At 52.4% G+C, this 12,439-nt stretch overlaps 3 protein-coding genes across 3 annotated transcripts; 1 reads left to right on the top strand and 2 right to left on the bottom strand.

Moving 5' to 3' along the window:
* Positions 1-2,050: 2,050 nt before the first annotated feature.
* T069G_10786 (ER protein pkr1 domain-containing protein) lies at positions 2,051-2,542 on the top strand (the record flags this gene model as incomplete). Its single annotated transcript, XM_056177996.1, has 1 exon — positions 2,051-2,542. The coding sequence occupies one exon, from the start codon at positions 2,051-2,053 to the stop codon at positions 2,540-2,542; it is 492 nt and encodes a 163-aa protein (XP_056024286.1).
* A 556-nt stretch (positions 2,543-3,098) lies between these two features.
* On the bottom strand, positions 3,099-5,165 carry T069G_10785 (MFS/sugar transport protein domain-containing protein; the record flags this gene model as incomplete). Its single annotated transcript, XM_056177995.1, has 6 exons — positions 3,099-3,501; positions 3,584-4,283; positions 4,352-4,423; positions 4,500-4,820; positions 4,925-4,950; positions 5,074-5,165. The coding sequence occupies 6 exons, from the start codon at positions 5,163-5,165 to the stop codon at positions 3,099-3,101; spliced, it is 1,614 nt and encodes a 537-aa protein (XP_056024285.1).
* Positions 5,166-6,444: 1,279 nt separating this feature from the next.
* T069G_10784 (rhoGEF domain-containing protein) lies at positions 6,445-12,411 on the bottom strand (the record flags this gene model as incomplete). Its single annotated transcript, XM_056177994.1, has 8 exons — positions 6,445-6,561; positions 6,618-6,784; positions 6,866-7,727; positions 7,792-9,256; positions 9,335-10,899; positions 10,972-11,257; positions 11,318-11,534; positions 11,694-12,411. 8 exons carry the CDS (start codon positions 12,409-12,411, stop codon positions 6,445-6,447), a joined length of 5,397 nt encoding a protein of 1,798 aa, XP_056024284.1.
* Positions 12,412-12,439: the final 28 nt, after the last annotated feature.

The raw sequence follows: 12,439 nt of genomic DNA, 5'->3' as shown, positions 1-12,439 counted from the left end.
TTATTTTTCAGTTTTCGCTCCCCTCCCTTACATTCTCTTGCCGAAGCCGATTGTAAGAAATTAAGAATGGTGCAACAATTGGCTGAGACCGAAAGCTGAGAAGACATTACGTTACGTCGGTGAGCCGAAAGGAGAGAAAGGAAAGGAAGGCAACTGGGCTTTTTGGTCTGGTTGCCACCGCGGATAGTGTCCTCTCTCCTCGAAATTGAGCTCGATGCGACATAAGCATGCATTAACACATTGATATACGGATAGTCAGAGGTTACTACTGTACGATCAAGCAAGTCAAGGTGAGAGTATGGTGCCGGTGATTTGTGACAGAGGGAGGGGAGAGAGTTGCCTTAGGCCCCATTTGGCTTGTGGCTGGGAGAGGCGATGCGATGCGAGTCCAGATGAGGCGATGCGATGCGATGCGAGGTGGGTGTGTCTTTGGATACCGCAGCCATTTTTTAATTTAATTTACGGCTTCTGCCTTGGGGGTTGTTTTGTTGCTGCCTTGAAAGTTGTCGCCTTGCTTGGATGGGATGGATGCTTAGGGTAAGTGGTACTAAAGTAAGAACTTTGAGATGATTGAATGATTGAATGAGAAGTACTGGCGAAGTGCTCAATTACTGCGTTTGTGAGGCGACGATGCATGAGACAAGTCCAAATGCCCGCTTGGCTAAGCGGTATAGCGTGTCACTAGTATTATAACTTGACATGACAAGGTGATCAGTTCGACTCTGATAGTGGGCAATTTCTTTTTTTTTGCACTCTAGTCTCTTATTCTTTTTGTCCTTTGTGCTCTTTTTATTCATCATTTCATCGTGTGTATTACTTATTACCCAGTATTGTTCTGTTGTAACTACTAGTCTATGCGAATCCGTGTTCAACAAGGGGGGCAATGACAACAACAAGGCGTGCCCTGTACTGTATGTAACTTGTAGATCGGCAAGGATGCCATTACAGTACGAGATTGAGATGAGACACTCGGGCTGTGCCTATCGGATGATGCTCACTTTCGGTCCTACGAGTACACGCATCTTTTTTTTTTCAGCTGCTTGCTTTGCTCGTGATGATCCACGGCCTAAGCAAGCAAACAAAGTGTCCTCATGACTCAACCTGCAGTTGGTCATTGCTGCGGCCTAGACTATCGTATTTCCTCGCGTGTCCGGTCTACGTCATTCACCCTTGGCCGGGTCCGCAGCAGAACAGAATAGCCTCTAACTACCTAGTAACTGTAACTGTACTGTTTACGTACTCTGTACTCTCTCTCTGAGCAGCTTCTTCAGGTTCCGATTTATCCATGTTTTTTTGCTGGGGGTTATTTATGTAAGCCACCTGATGAGTGATCATGAGTCTTTCTATGTTACGAGGAAGAAAAGGCGGGGTGGAAAGGAGAGAGGTAAAGAGGCTAAAAAGAGTCCCGCAAATTGCCCCTCAGGCTGTTGCTTGAACTTTTGAGGGTGACAGATTTGGGTGCCGTCAATCGCGATTATCAAGCTTTTTGACAGCTGTTTTAGAGCTAACAACATTAATAACAAAACGGAAAACGTGGCCAGATGATGGTTGTTTGAGCGAAAGCTGGCATCTTTTTGTTTTTTTTGTGTAGTAATTTTTCATTTGTTGTTTATATAAATACATATTGTTGTTTTTGTATTTGTGAATGGGAATTTGTTTTTTTGCTTTCTTACTTGACGTCGTTAAACAACCGGTTAAACCCTTTTCGGCTGTTTTGCGGCTTTTGCTCTTACATCTTTTTTGCCTTCGCCCCGAGAATAGCTCCAGAACGACGGGAATTTTGCGACGAAGAAGAGAAAACACTTGAGCTTTCTCTATTTGGGCATTTTGTTATTGTCGTTTTCAAGCTCTGTGATAGCTGGCGAACGAACGACGAACCTTGCGCCCTGCGTATCGATCGAGACCGAAGACCGAGAAAGCTCGCTCGAGAGAACTACATACATACATACAGACATCCAGGCGCGCGCGTTTGCGTTTCCTTTGTCTCCCTCTCTCTCTCGCGATACATATAATACATATATTTACTATACATACACACAAACCGCGCATCATGTCGTCCTTCTTCGTCGAGCTCTGGGAGGGCATCTTCACGCCCGGCCCCACGCCCACCATCCTCAAAGCCACAAACATCACCTTCGCCGCCCTGCAGGTCGTCCTGCTGTCCCTCCTGTTCGCGACGTACAGCGTGCACTTTGTCGTGCTGTCTGTGCTGTGCGGCGGGCTGTGGTGGTCCATCAACTGGTTCGCGCGCGAGCTGCGGATCGCGCAGGCGGCCGAGGAGATGAAGAACAAGAATAAGCAGCTCGACGAGAGGAAGAAGAGCGGCGAGGCGTCGGGGTCGAGCGATACTGAGGTCGAGGGTAGAGTGACGAGGCGGAGCGCGAGGAATAAGAAGAGTAGTAGCGCTGCTGCGGCCGGGGATGTCGAGCCTGTGGAGAAGAAGGGGGAGGTGAAGCAGCGGCCGTTGACGGAGTCAGTGTCGAGTGTGAGTACGGAGGATGAGTGGGAGAGGGTGTCTGAGAATGAGAGAGAGAGGAAGTGATGATGGGGAGGCTACTTCGCGGCGGTATATTATATCGCTGGGCTGTTTTGTTGAAGAAGGCTCTCCCTCTTTGGATCTCTCTGGACGGTGTGTCTCCCTCTGTGTACTAAAGGGGAGCTCCGTCGTGTGTACATATAACTGATTACTTGTTGTGAGATGAATCTGAATCTAACAAGCAACGTCAAACTGACGGACTGCATACGTCTCTGTCCGATGGTGGTCTTGATATGCGGTACTGTTGCCTCGTGGTTTTGCTACTGCTTTTGACAACTAAAGTTCCTTCAATACCATGAGAATTTGATCTCTATCTAAGCTCTAAGCTCTAACTCTATGTACGACACAAACTAAGTATTTTATAATGAACAAAAGAGAAGAAATGAAAGAACGGTAAGCCGAACGAAGAACAACATGTAACAAGAAATGAAAGTTTGCATCACTCCTTTCTCCACGCTTCAAACAAATAAAAGACACCTTCTTCTCATCATCGTCATCATCTCCCTTCTCGAAAGAATCACAATAGGCAACCCATAAAGCCAGAACTAAAAACCTTGTCTTTTCACAACTTTCGTAGCTTCTGCGTCATCCGAGCCGCAATCAGGGTACTCATAGCACCGATAAACAGACAAACCGCAATGGCATTCGTGCCTTCGCCAGCATCCTTGCTGGCTGTTTCCTCAGCGGCTTCGTGCAGCTCGGGGCTCTTACCGGGCTCGAGGATGGCAAAGACGATGGTGGAGATGAAGGTGCCGATAAACTGGGGGAGGGTGGTGTAAATGTTGAGGATACCAAAGTAGATACCGGACAACTCGCCCGATGTGGAAGATGAAGAAGAAGAGGAGGAGGAGCGGGAAGAGGCGCGTGATGAAGGGAGAATGGAGGAGGGATCGTGGGCGCCGCTGAGTTTGTTGACTTCGATGCCGAGGAAGGCTGTTGGAGCCCACATTGCAATGGCCCATGGTCTGGAGATTTAGAAAAGGAGAAATCAGCATATTGGCTCTGGTAGAAACTGTCACCGGGGCCAAGGATAGATGAATGACTTACATTCCACATAGACACATGAGAAACGTGGCAGATATAAAGCTCCTCGCCAAGGGGGCCATAAACATGGCCGCCGAAAACATCAAGTGGCCGCAAATCCAAGCCGTCAACAAGTCCGGCTTCATGCTGTTGAGCTTCTCAAGGAACCCAGCCATTGCTCGCGGCGGCCGGTGCGTGTAGCTATCATCATCCGGAGAGCGCACAACCATGGGCAAGAAGAAAGCCCCGACAAAACTGACAGTCGAGTAAATCATCAAAGCCGCACTCCCAATACGTCCAATATCTCCCAGCGTGTCAGCCGACTTCTTCGCACCAGGCGGCATATCGTAGCGAAAGTACGTCTCGCCGACCCAGGTGGTGCTGTAGAAGAGAAACGGGAACCAGCCGATCCAGGACCAGAACTGGGCCCAGCAGATGGCTTGTACGCGCGGCGGCAAGGTGAGCAGCGTGGAGCGGATCTGGCGGAAGACGCTCAGGGGGTCGTCGAGGTGCTGCTTCTTGTCGTCGTGGTCCTTGCTGGCGACGAGGACGCGCTCGGTGACGGCCCAGCAGGTGACGGAGGTGGTGCCGAGGATGGCCATGGCGGCGATGACGGTTAGCTGCTTGAACTGCGAGTCGCCGAAGCCGGGGCCGAGCAGGCGGACGAGGTCGATGGAGCCGGCGCCGTAGCCGATCATGTGGCCGATGGCGTTCATCCGGCTGCCTGTGTTTGATGATGTTCAGTAAGTTTGAACAAGAGGAGGGAGAGTGAAAATCAATGGTTAGACTGACCCCAGGCAGCTCCAGCCTGCTGCTTCTCAATGGGAAGCGTATCGACAATGAGACTCCTCGCACACGACATGACTAGAACACAGCAGCAAATCATTAGCCCTCAAACCACAAGCCAAAAAGGGGGGATTCTTCTCATCTTCACACATACTCATATTGATGGCAAAGTCCACCGCGTAAATCGCCGCCACCGCCAGAACAACCGTCACCCTCCTCGCCGCATCACTCCCGGCCTCAGCCCCCATGAAGCCGCCCACAATCTCCCTCGTGAAGCCCAGCACCAGCAGGCACGCCGACACAATCACCGCCCCGACCATCATCAGCGGCCTGCGCCGGCCCCAGCGCGAGGTGCTCTCATCGGCCACGACCCCGACGATGGGCTGCACAATGAGGCCGGATAGAGGGCCTGCGATCCAGACGAGCGACGTGTTGCTCTTGGTGAGGCCCAGGTTGAGGAGGTAGGGCGTGCAGTCTGGATGAAAGAGCTCATGTTAGCTTATATTTCATTGAAAATGATGATTCTTTCAGAATGAATGAGATTGATTCCCGTTGAGTGAGAATTGAATCAAGACTTACAAGTCATTTCAATGCCCCATGTAAACCTATACGTAGCCCCCCAGAAACGCGTCAGCAAAAGACTCTCTCACCAAGCTCCACCTCACCTTCACCTTCACCCTCACCACCCTTCCAATCCATATAAGAAAAATAAAATAAGAAAAACTCACGTAATCCCAATCGTGCAAAACGTCAACAACACCATCTGCACCGTCTCCGAACCACCCCGAATCGACGCCCTCCCAACCAGCGAAGACGCCATCGTGGCCTTCCGCAACGCTTTGTGTGTTTTGTTTGGGTATCTACCGCAATCTCACCAAAAACCAAGCCCCCTAATAAAAAGAACGTTCCAGTGTCGCGTGCGCCCGCTAAATCAGTTAACAATCGGCCTCGTTAATTGCATTGCTATGTACCATCCCTAAACATCTTCAAAAATTCCTGTTGTCTTCTCTTTTTTTTCTCTTTGTCGTGAAGATAGATAGGTAGATTGGCCTGGTAAAACCCCCCAAGGGAAAGGGGGCTCAAATGTCGCGTCCTTTGTCCTCCACCCCCAGCACACCGGCTATTAATAGCCCCCTGTGAGACCCAGCAGTCTCTCGCTCTCCGTTCTAGACTCGAAACAGCCATGGGGGGGCCTCGTATCGCCAGCATCACTGCAGGACAAACCTCGTAACAGAGACCCATTTTGGAGGCTGTTTCATATTTTACTGGTGTTGGTGTCTTGTCTTGGTCTTGGCCTTATCTTGGCCTAACAACACTGATTTACTTCTCACTAACCATTCTCAACAGGTTGCAGCATGTGTTGTACAGTCGATTGCTATCAAGCGCTCAGCAAGCTCGAGCCATTTCGTACAGAAATAAATTCGTGTCATGACATGGTATCTTTCGGCTCAGATCTGTCTACTTTCGTGCTGTGATATGGTAGGACATGTAAAACCCTACATCCCGCCATCTCTCTTCCATTAAGCCGCTTGCTTTCACACGCCTTACACCGGGCCGTATTGCCCAACGCCTTTAAAACCCGACAAGACAAATCGAGTGCCAAAAGAAGAAGAAGAAACAACAAAAGCTCTCGTCATCTCAAGATGACACAATCAGAATCCCCTTCTTCCAACTAAGGTGCCAATTGGCTCTAGCTCCATCATTGAGGAAGAATAAAAAAGAAACTCGACATTAGCAAGAAAGATGACAAGGCAGGAAAGCAGTAACAGGCTGAAGAAAAATTCCACTGCGCAGCTGCTATGCTTCTTCAATGCAAAGTGAAACCATGCAATGAAGAGAGAAAGGAAGAGAGAAGGAGAGAAACAGAAGGCTTCATGAGACAAACGGAAAAAAAGTCAGAAAAAGGAAAAAAAAAGAAAACGCCTGGTTGCTTGCCTATCCTTCCTCAATGCCTTAGTTATTGTGTACACGTGCATCTTGTTCGATGCTGATCCCGGTTTCCATAATAGTAGTAAAAAAGCAAATCCGTCGCTTCGTCTTTTGTTTGTTTTGTCTGCCTCGCGCCAACGCCATGGTCAAAATTTCAATTATGCGCTTCTCTATGAGTCGGCCAGCTTGGCAAAATGCTTGGACCAAATCCAGCCCACCTGGTCCGTCGGGTCGTCTTGGTTCTTTGCAAGCCAGAGCTCGCCCTTTTCGGCAATCACGTCAAAAATCTGTGTATTGCAATGTCAGCATATGTTGTGCACACTTGGGGCCATTAGAGACATACCTCGCCAGCCTGATATGTCAGGTAAGGATACCCGGCCTCGTGTTTTGTTGTGGAAATGTTAAACTCAAAGAGCGATGCTGCCAACCACAGGATATTGTATCCGTCAGAAGCATGCGCTCGCTCTCGTGATGACGCCCTAGACGACCGCTGGCTTTCTTCGGGGCCGTCTGGGAGAGGCAGAGCGGAGTGAAATAGGTTGGAGAATCTACGGCTGTCATGCTGATGATAGCTAGAATAATATGTGTTACCCGAATCTCGTCGGGTGTGAGGTGCCGACTCTGTGCTCTGTCGCGGCATTGCCATCGCCGACGAATCGAAGCTCTTGCCCGTACTCGGTCTCGTACCGCCAAGTGATCGAGAGGTTGCTGGCACTTCGGCCGATCTCGGTGATGCCATTCCTCCCTGACTGCTTGACAGGCCGGCATAAAAGTCTCTATAATAGTACTGGTGAGGACTGGGCGCCGTCGCCCCGAAGCCGCTGGAAGGCCCGGCAGCAATTGGAGATAGAGTAAACGAGCCGCTATGTCGTTTGCCAAAATCAGGCGCAGGCAGGGAAGGCACTGGTTCGCCATTCACAGGCTGGCCCCATGCTCTGTTCTCTGCTTCCGAAGTTCGCCCCCTAGTTCTGGGGAGGTTGTCGTCTCCATTCGTCGTCGAGATGGACGTTCGTCCATGGTAGGCCGGGTTGATAATGCCGATGTTGGCCATCATCTCGTTTGCGTAGGGAAACTCTCGCTCGAAAGTTGCCACAATTTCCTCTATTTCTGGCATCTCAGGCGCGTCCGCCAGGACAGCCCTCATCTTCTCCCTCCATATCAGGTACCAATTGGCCTGGATGTTGATGAGATTGCCCAAGCAAATGTTCCCCACCTTTTCCGTCAACGCCGACAGCTTCGGAAGCTCCTTGATCAGCGTGTCGTTGAGAGCCTCATATTGCTCAACCAGCTCCTTGAGTTTGGGTTCCACGCTTTTGCCTGCCTTCTTTAGCTGCTCTGCACGTTCCCATACAACTCGGCGCTTTTGCCTCTTCTTCATAGCCAACGAGGGGTTCCCGTAAGACTTGATGACATGTTCAAATGGCTCGATGACATGCTTTCGTATTTGTGCCAACTAGAATGTAAATTAGTACAATCGTCCTGTCAAGTTATTATACGGGACAGAGAAAATGACTTACGTGCTGCTCCAGCGCTACTTTCTCAATGTCGCGGATCGAAATGTTAAACTGCACCCACTTGCTCTCCAGCTCAGGGAAGCTGCCTGGCTGGAGTCGCATGACCAACTCAATCGCCGACAAGTATTGCAGAAACTCGTGCACGTACGATGACACTTGCCTAGTGTAGAACTCGACATCGCGCAAAACGACTTGTAACCGCAGATAATCATCACTGAACCTTTCCTCCAGCTTGACATACTCAGGATCCTCGGGCGGTCGAGCACCGCCTTGCAGCTTGTCCACCTTCTTGCCAAAGGCTCGAGCAAGTCCCGCCTTCACGTCGGACTCCTTACGTTTTCTACCGACGATTTGTCCGACTAGCTCAAAGTTCTTCTTCGTCTTGTTGATCTCGATAATGGCCTCTTCAAGCGCCTCTTTGGCCACCACAAGCGGCTCTCGATCGGGATGATCCTGGGGAGTGTGTTGCAGGAGCGTCATGATCAGATTCGGGTACTTTGTAATTCGCTGCATCGGTTTAATGAGCAGAGAATCCAAGTCCCAGGCAGCGGTCAGGTCCTTGGCCACCTCATTGCATTCGTTCAGCCAGATTTGAACCGTCGGGTCCTGTTGGATCTGGATGAGCTTTTTGGCCGCCTGGTCGCTGTTTCTCAGGAACCCCTCGTGAGCAAGTTTCATCTTCTCCATGCTGGCTTGGAACGCCGGACCAAGTGACGTCTCGCGGTCCTTGGCGTCACTAAGGTCAACAATGGAGGTCTGGCTTTGTTCCGAGTAAAGTGAGTCCTCTCTAGCGACAAGGGAACGGCCACTTTTCGGCACATATATGCTGGCCACCGCCTCCTTGAGGAGGACAAGGAATGAGGTGTGGAATTCGACAATCTCGTCGCTGTTCCGGAAAATGAGCTTGCTTATCTTCGCATCCAGCTTGGGGCAAGCCTCCGCGGTGCCTTTATAAATCTCTTCTACAATGTTCATGTCTCTTACGAAGATGGCCTCGGTGTCGACAAGCTCCTTGATGACGTTTCGTCTTTGAATCAGGCGATGCCGCTCTTCGCTGCTTAGGTCCTCAGTTTCTTGAATGAATGATTTGGCATCGCTGTCTTGGGGGGCCTGGCCCTCAAAGTACTGGTCCATAGTCTCCATCGAGGTCATGTCCATCATCGACAGAGGAGTTTCCGAATGATGAGAGATGTACTCCCCACTCCCCCGTTCAGAGTTGACCAAGGTGCTACCATACTGGGACTGTTCATAAAATACACTGGACGTTTGCGATTCGATGGCTGAGTTCCGTCCAGAGCGGGGAAGGGCTGGCGGTTCGTGTTTCGGCGACGATAGATACGAAAAGTCAGAAGCCGCCTCTGCAGATAAGTAAGGGATCGAGAAGCCTTCGCCCGTGTCTAGTTCCGGGAGCTGTTGGCCGAGTTGGATCGACGACCGTGTCGAGTCAACAGAAGGGCGAACACCGGCGCTGTGATAAGAGAAGCTTCTAATGGAGGAATCATCCCTTCCAGATGAACCACCAGACAACTTCCATGAAGTCGCTCGCATAACAGGCGACTCTGAGGCCTCTGAGTGTCCCATACTCTCCACAGAGACGTTAGTCCATGCGGTTTGATGGCTTGATCTGTCGGCCCGGGATATCGAGGGCGGCGCCAAAAGTTTGTTTGGTGGACCCGCATCGACCTGCTCGTCATGCGAAGGATAGAGAAGGTCATCAAAGGTTTCTATGTCCGATGATGCACATGTAGAAGCCCTGTTCGGCGAATGGGCGGCGCCGAAGCGGTATGGGGACCGCTCATCCTCCATCCCATCTCGGTCGTCCGTCTCTTCGGTACAGGCATCTGTGGCGGCATCATCGATATCAGCGCGCATGCGGCGAGCCATTGCCGGAACGCTTTCTAAGTCTGAGTGGCAGTCTGATTCATCTTGAATATCCAGTCGGGGAAAAGACGCCGCCCGCGCAGTCTCCTCGGCAGCAGGGGGCTCGTGCGAAGGCTGCGGCAGTATCGTCACAATGGTTTGGTAATCTTGGTGCACATGGGTCTCAAAGGAGTTCTCCTGATGCTCATTGTCGTAATAAGCGTCAGGGATAAACTGCTGGTCGGTATGGCTATCTTGGCTAATGTGATGAGTCGCAGGGCGCGGCCGCGGCGGCGATGATGGAAAGTCGTCGTCCTCAAAGGGGCTTCGGTACTGAGAGCGTTCTCGTTTCGGCACTATGATTTGGGGGCTGAGCGGCCGATCGGACATAGTCAGTTCGGAAAGCTCTGCCTGGGGCTCAATATCAAACTCGGTAACAGCAGAGGTTGCTGAAATGGTTGACAGAGGCCGTTGCTTTCTTGCTACGTTAGCGGACGGTGAAGGTTCAGGGAAGCTCCCGGGGATACCCAGCGTCGGCGAATCATCATCCTTGCCAGGAGCTGGGTGCGAGGCTGCATCTGTCGGGATTTCTAGAAGGCTTGCGCGGTTGTTCCCCACAACAGCACGAGGGTCATGATCAGCTGGGAGCTCCACGGCCGGCTCCCTCGCCGAGAAGCTTTCAGCCGGCCCTGTCTCCGCTGCCTCTACCTCTGGATTTACGCGGTCTTCTGCTGGCTCGTTACTTGAAGCCTCTTCCTCCCCGGCGGTCACCGTGGTAGGTGAAGCCGTAGTTGTAGTCGTAGTTGTATCTGTATCTGGAGCGGCAGCTGCAGTTGTGGCGGTTTCTGCTTTGGCCTTGGCCTCCTCCATCTGCTTCCGCCTCCTCTCCACCGCCCTTTGGCGCACCTCGTAGGCCTGGCTTTCTCGAATGGTCTTGGTGTACGCCAGTCGAATGTGTTCTCGACGCTGTTCAAAGTCTATAGGTCCAACAGCTATTATCTTACGCTTCGCTGGGTCGTACGTCTTTGACGAAGAAGGGTTATCCCTCGCATTTGGACGTGCAGGGGGCTTCGTTTTGGCCGCCTCTTTCATTCGGGAGCTTGCTGTTGTCGCTACGGAGACTGGCTGGCGTGGACGAGAGCTCCTCAAGGGCGGTGAAAGCTTGGGCGGCGCGGTGGACACGTACGCCTGAAGCCTGTTGTTGCTATTACTTGGTGTAACCAGGCCCGAGGGAGGCTGTTTTCGACCTGTCTGCGTGGGTGTTTTCGCTCGAGTCGTAGAGGGGTTCGGCCTGGCTTGTCTGCTACTACTACGACCATTGACCGGTGGTCTCCTAAATGTAGATGGTGAATTCGATCGCGAGGAAGCGGGACTGGAGTTGGAGTTGGTTGGGCTCGCTAGTCTCCTGCTGATGGAAACAGGTAGTTTGGAGCTTGCACCTGCTGACGCGTGTGTGGCGGAGTGGGCAGTGGCCTCTGCTGCTGCAACAGCCGTTGCCGTTACCGTGGCCGCTGCAAGTGCCGCTGTTGTTGTTGTTCCTGTTGATGTGGCTGCGGGCGGAGGCGATTTATGGATCAAGGGCAGGAGATGTTTCGACGCCGAGTGATCGCTGCGAGATCGCGTGTGGGTTTTGGGTGCGCTCCCTCGGGACATGTGGAGGTCCCTGTACCAGCTAGATGGGGATGCAGGCTCGGCTTCGAGGTCGGAGAAGCTGCGTTGACGACCCACGAGGCCGTGCACGTTGGATTCGGACGTTCTTCGAGGGCGAAGGTTGTCGATGCCAAAGCCGGCGGCCACGACGTCGTGCTGGCCCGGGGGGATTTCTCCGAATAGTAGGCCCGGAAACTGAGGGTTAGACTTTGGAGATGGCGGCGACGGTTGGGAGGCTGAATGTGGGGAATTGTGTGGGCGAGGTGTTATAGAGCTGGAGGCAATTGAGTTCCCGTTAGTGGATGTCTCGGGTGGATGGTTTCCAATGCGGTTTGCAAACGACCGTGAGCTACCCGACATTTGCTCACGCTCAGCATGCCTCGTCTTTTGCAAACGACTTGACGTCGAGGTCGAGCCCGAGGTCGAACCCGAGGTCGAACCCGATGACGAAGACTGCTTGGACGAGTTCGAAGCGGGGATGCCAGAACGAGTATTTGCGTGCGTGGATGAAGAGCCTGACGAGCTGGGCTTCGGCTTCGGTTTGGGTTTACTCGTAATAGTATCTTGCCTGACCCGAGCGACTGGAGCAACCTGGCGCGGAGGAGGTCTGGGGATGGAGTTTGGCCCGCCGGTCTGGTCGAAGCGCTTCTTCAGATCCTTAACGCTGGGGGCGCTGGCCGAAGGGGATCTCGACGTCGCGGCTGACTTGCGGTCGAGGGGGTTCGAGGCGGAGCGCATGGCAGTACCGGTACCCTGACGGCCAGCACTGCGATTTGCAGGCGGCTGCAGGTGTCTTGCAGCAGCCCCATCGGTGTCGGGAGGCGGGACTGGCGAGGCCATTGGGAAAGGCTGCGGCTCGCCGGGTGCTGTCTGGTAGCTCTTGTAAAAGTCGTCAGGATCTAAGGTGGCAGCAGCATGGTGGGCGAGGACCTGAGCATTGGTGGTTGAGGCGGGCAGGACGATGTCGTTGGCAGGGTTAGAGTAAAAGGCAGCTGGGTTGGAGCTCGAGTGGTCAAGAAGATGGGGGAGATGGCGAGCCGGCGGATGAGCATCAGCATCATGGGCGACAAGCACGCTATCCAAGTCCAAGTCTAGGTCCGGGTCCGGGTCCATGTTCGACGTCAATGCCAGAGCATCACCC

Source organism: Trichoderma breve (genome assembly GCF_028502605.1).
Source record: "Trichoderma breve strain T069 chromosome 7 map unlocalized scaffold00007, whole genome shotgun sequence".
Lineage (NCBI taxonomy): Eukaryota > Fungi > Ascomycota > Sordariomycetes > Hypocreales > Hypocreaceae > Trichoderma > Trichoderma breve.
This window is presented reverse-complemented; position numbering and strand designations above follow the sequence as displayed.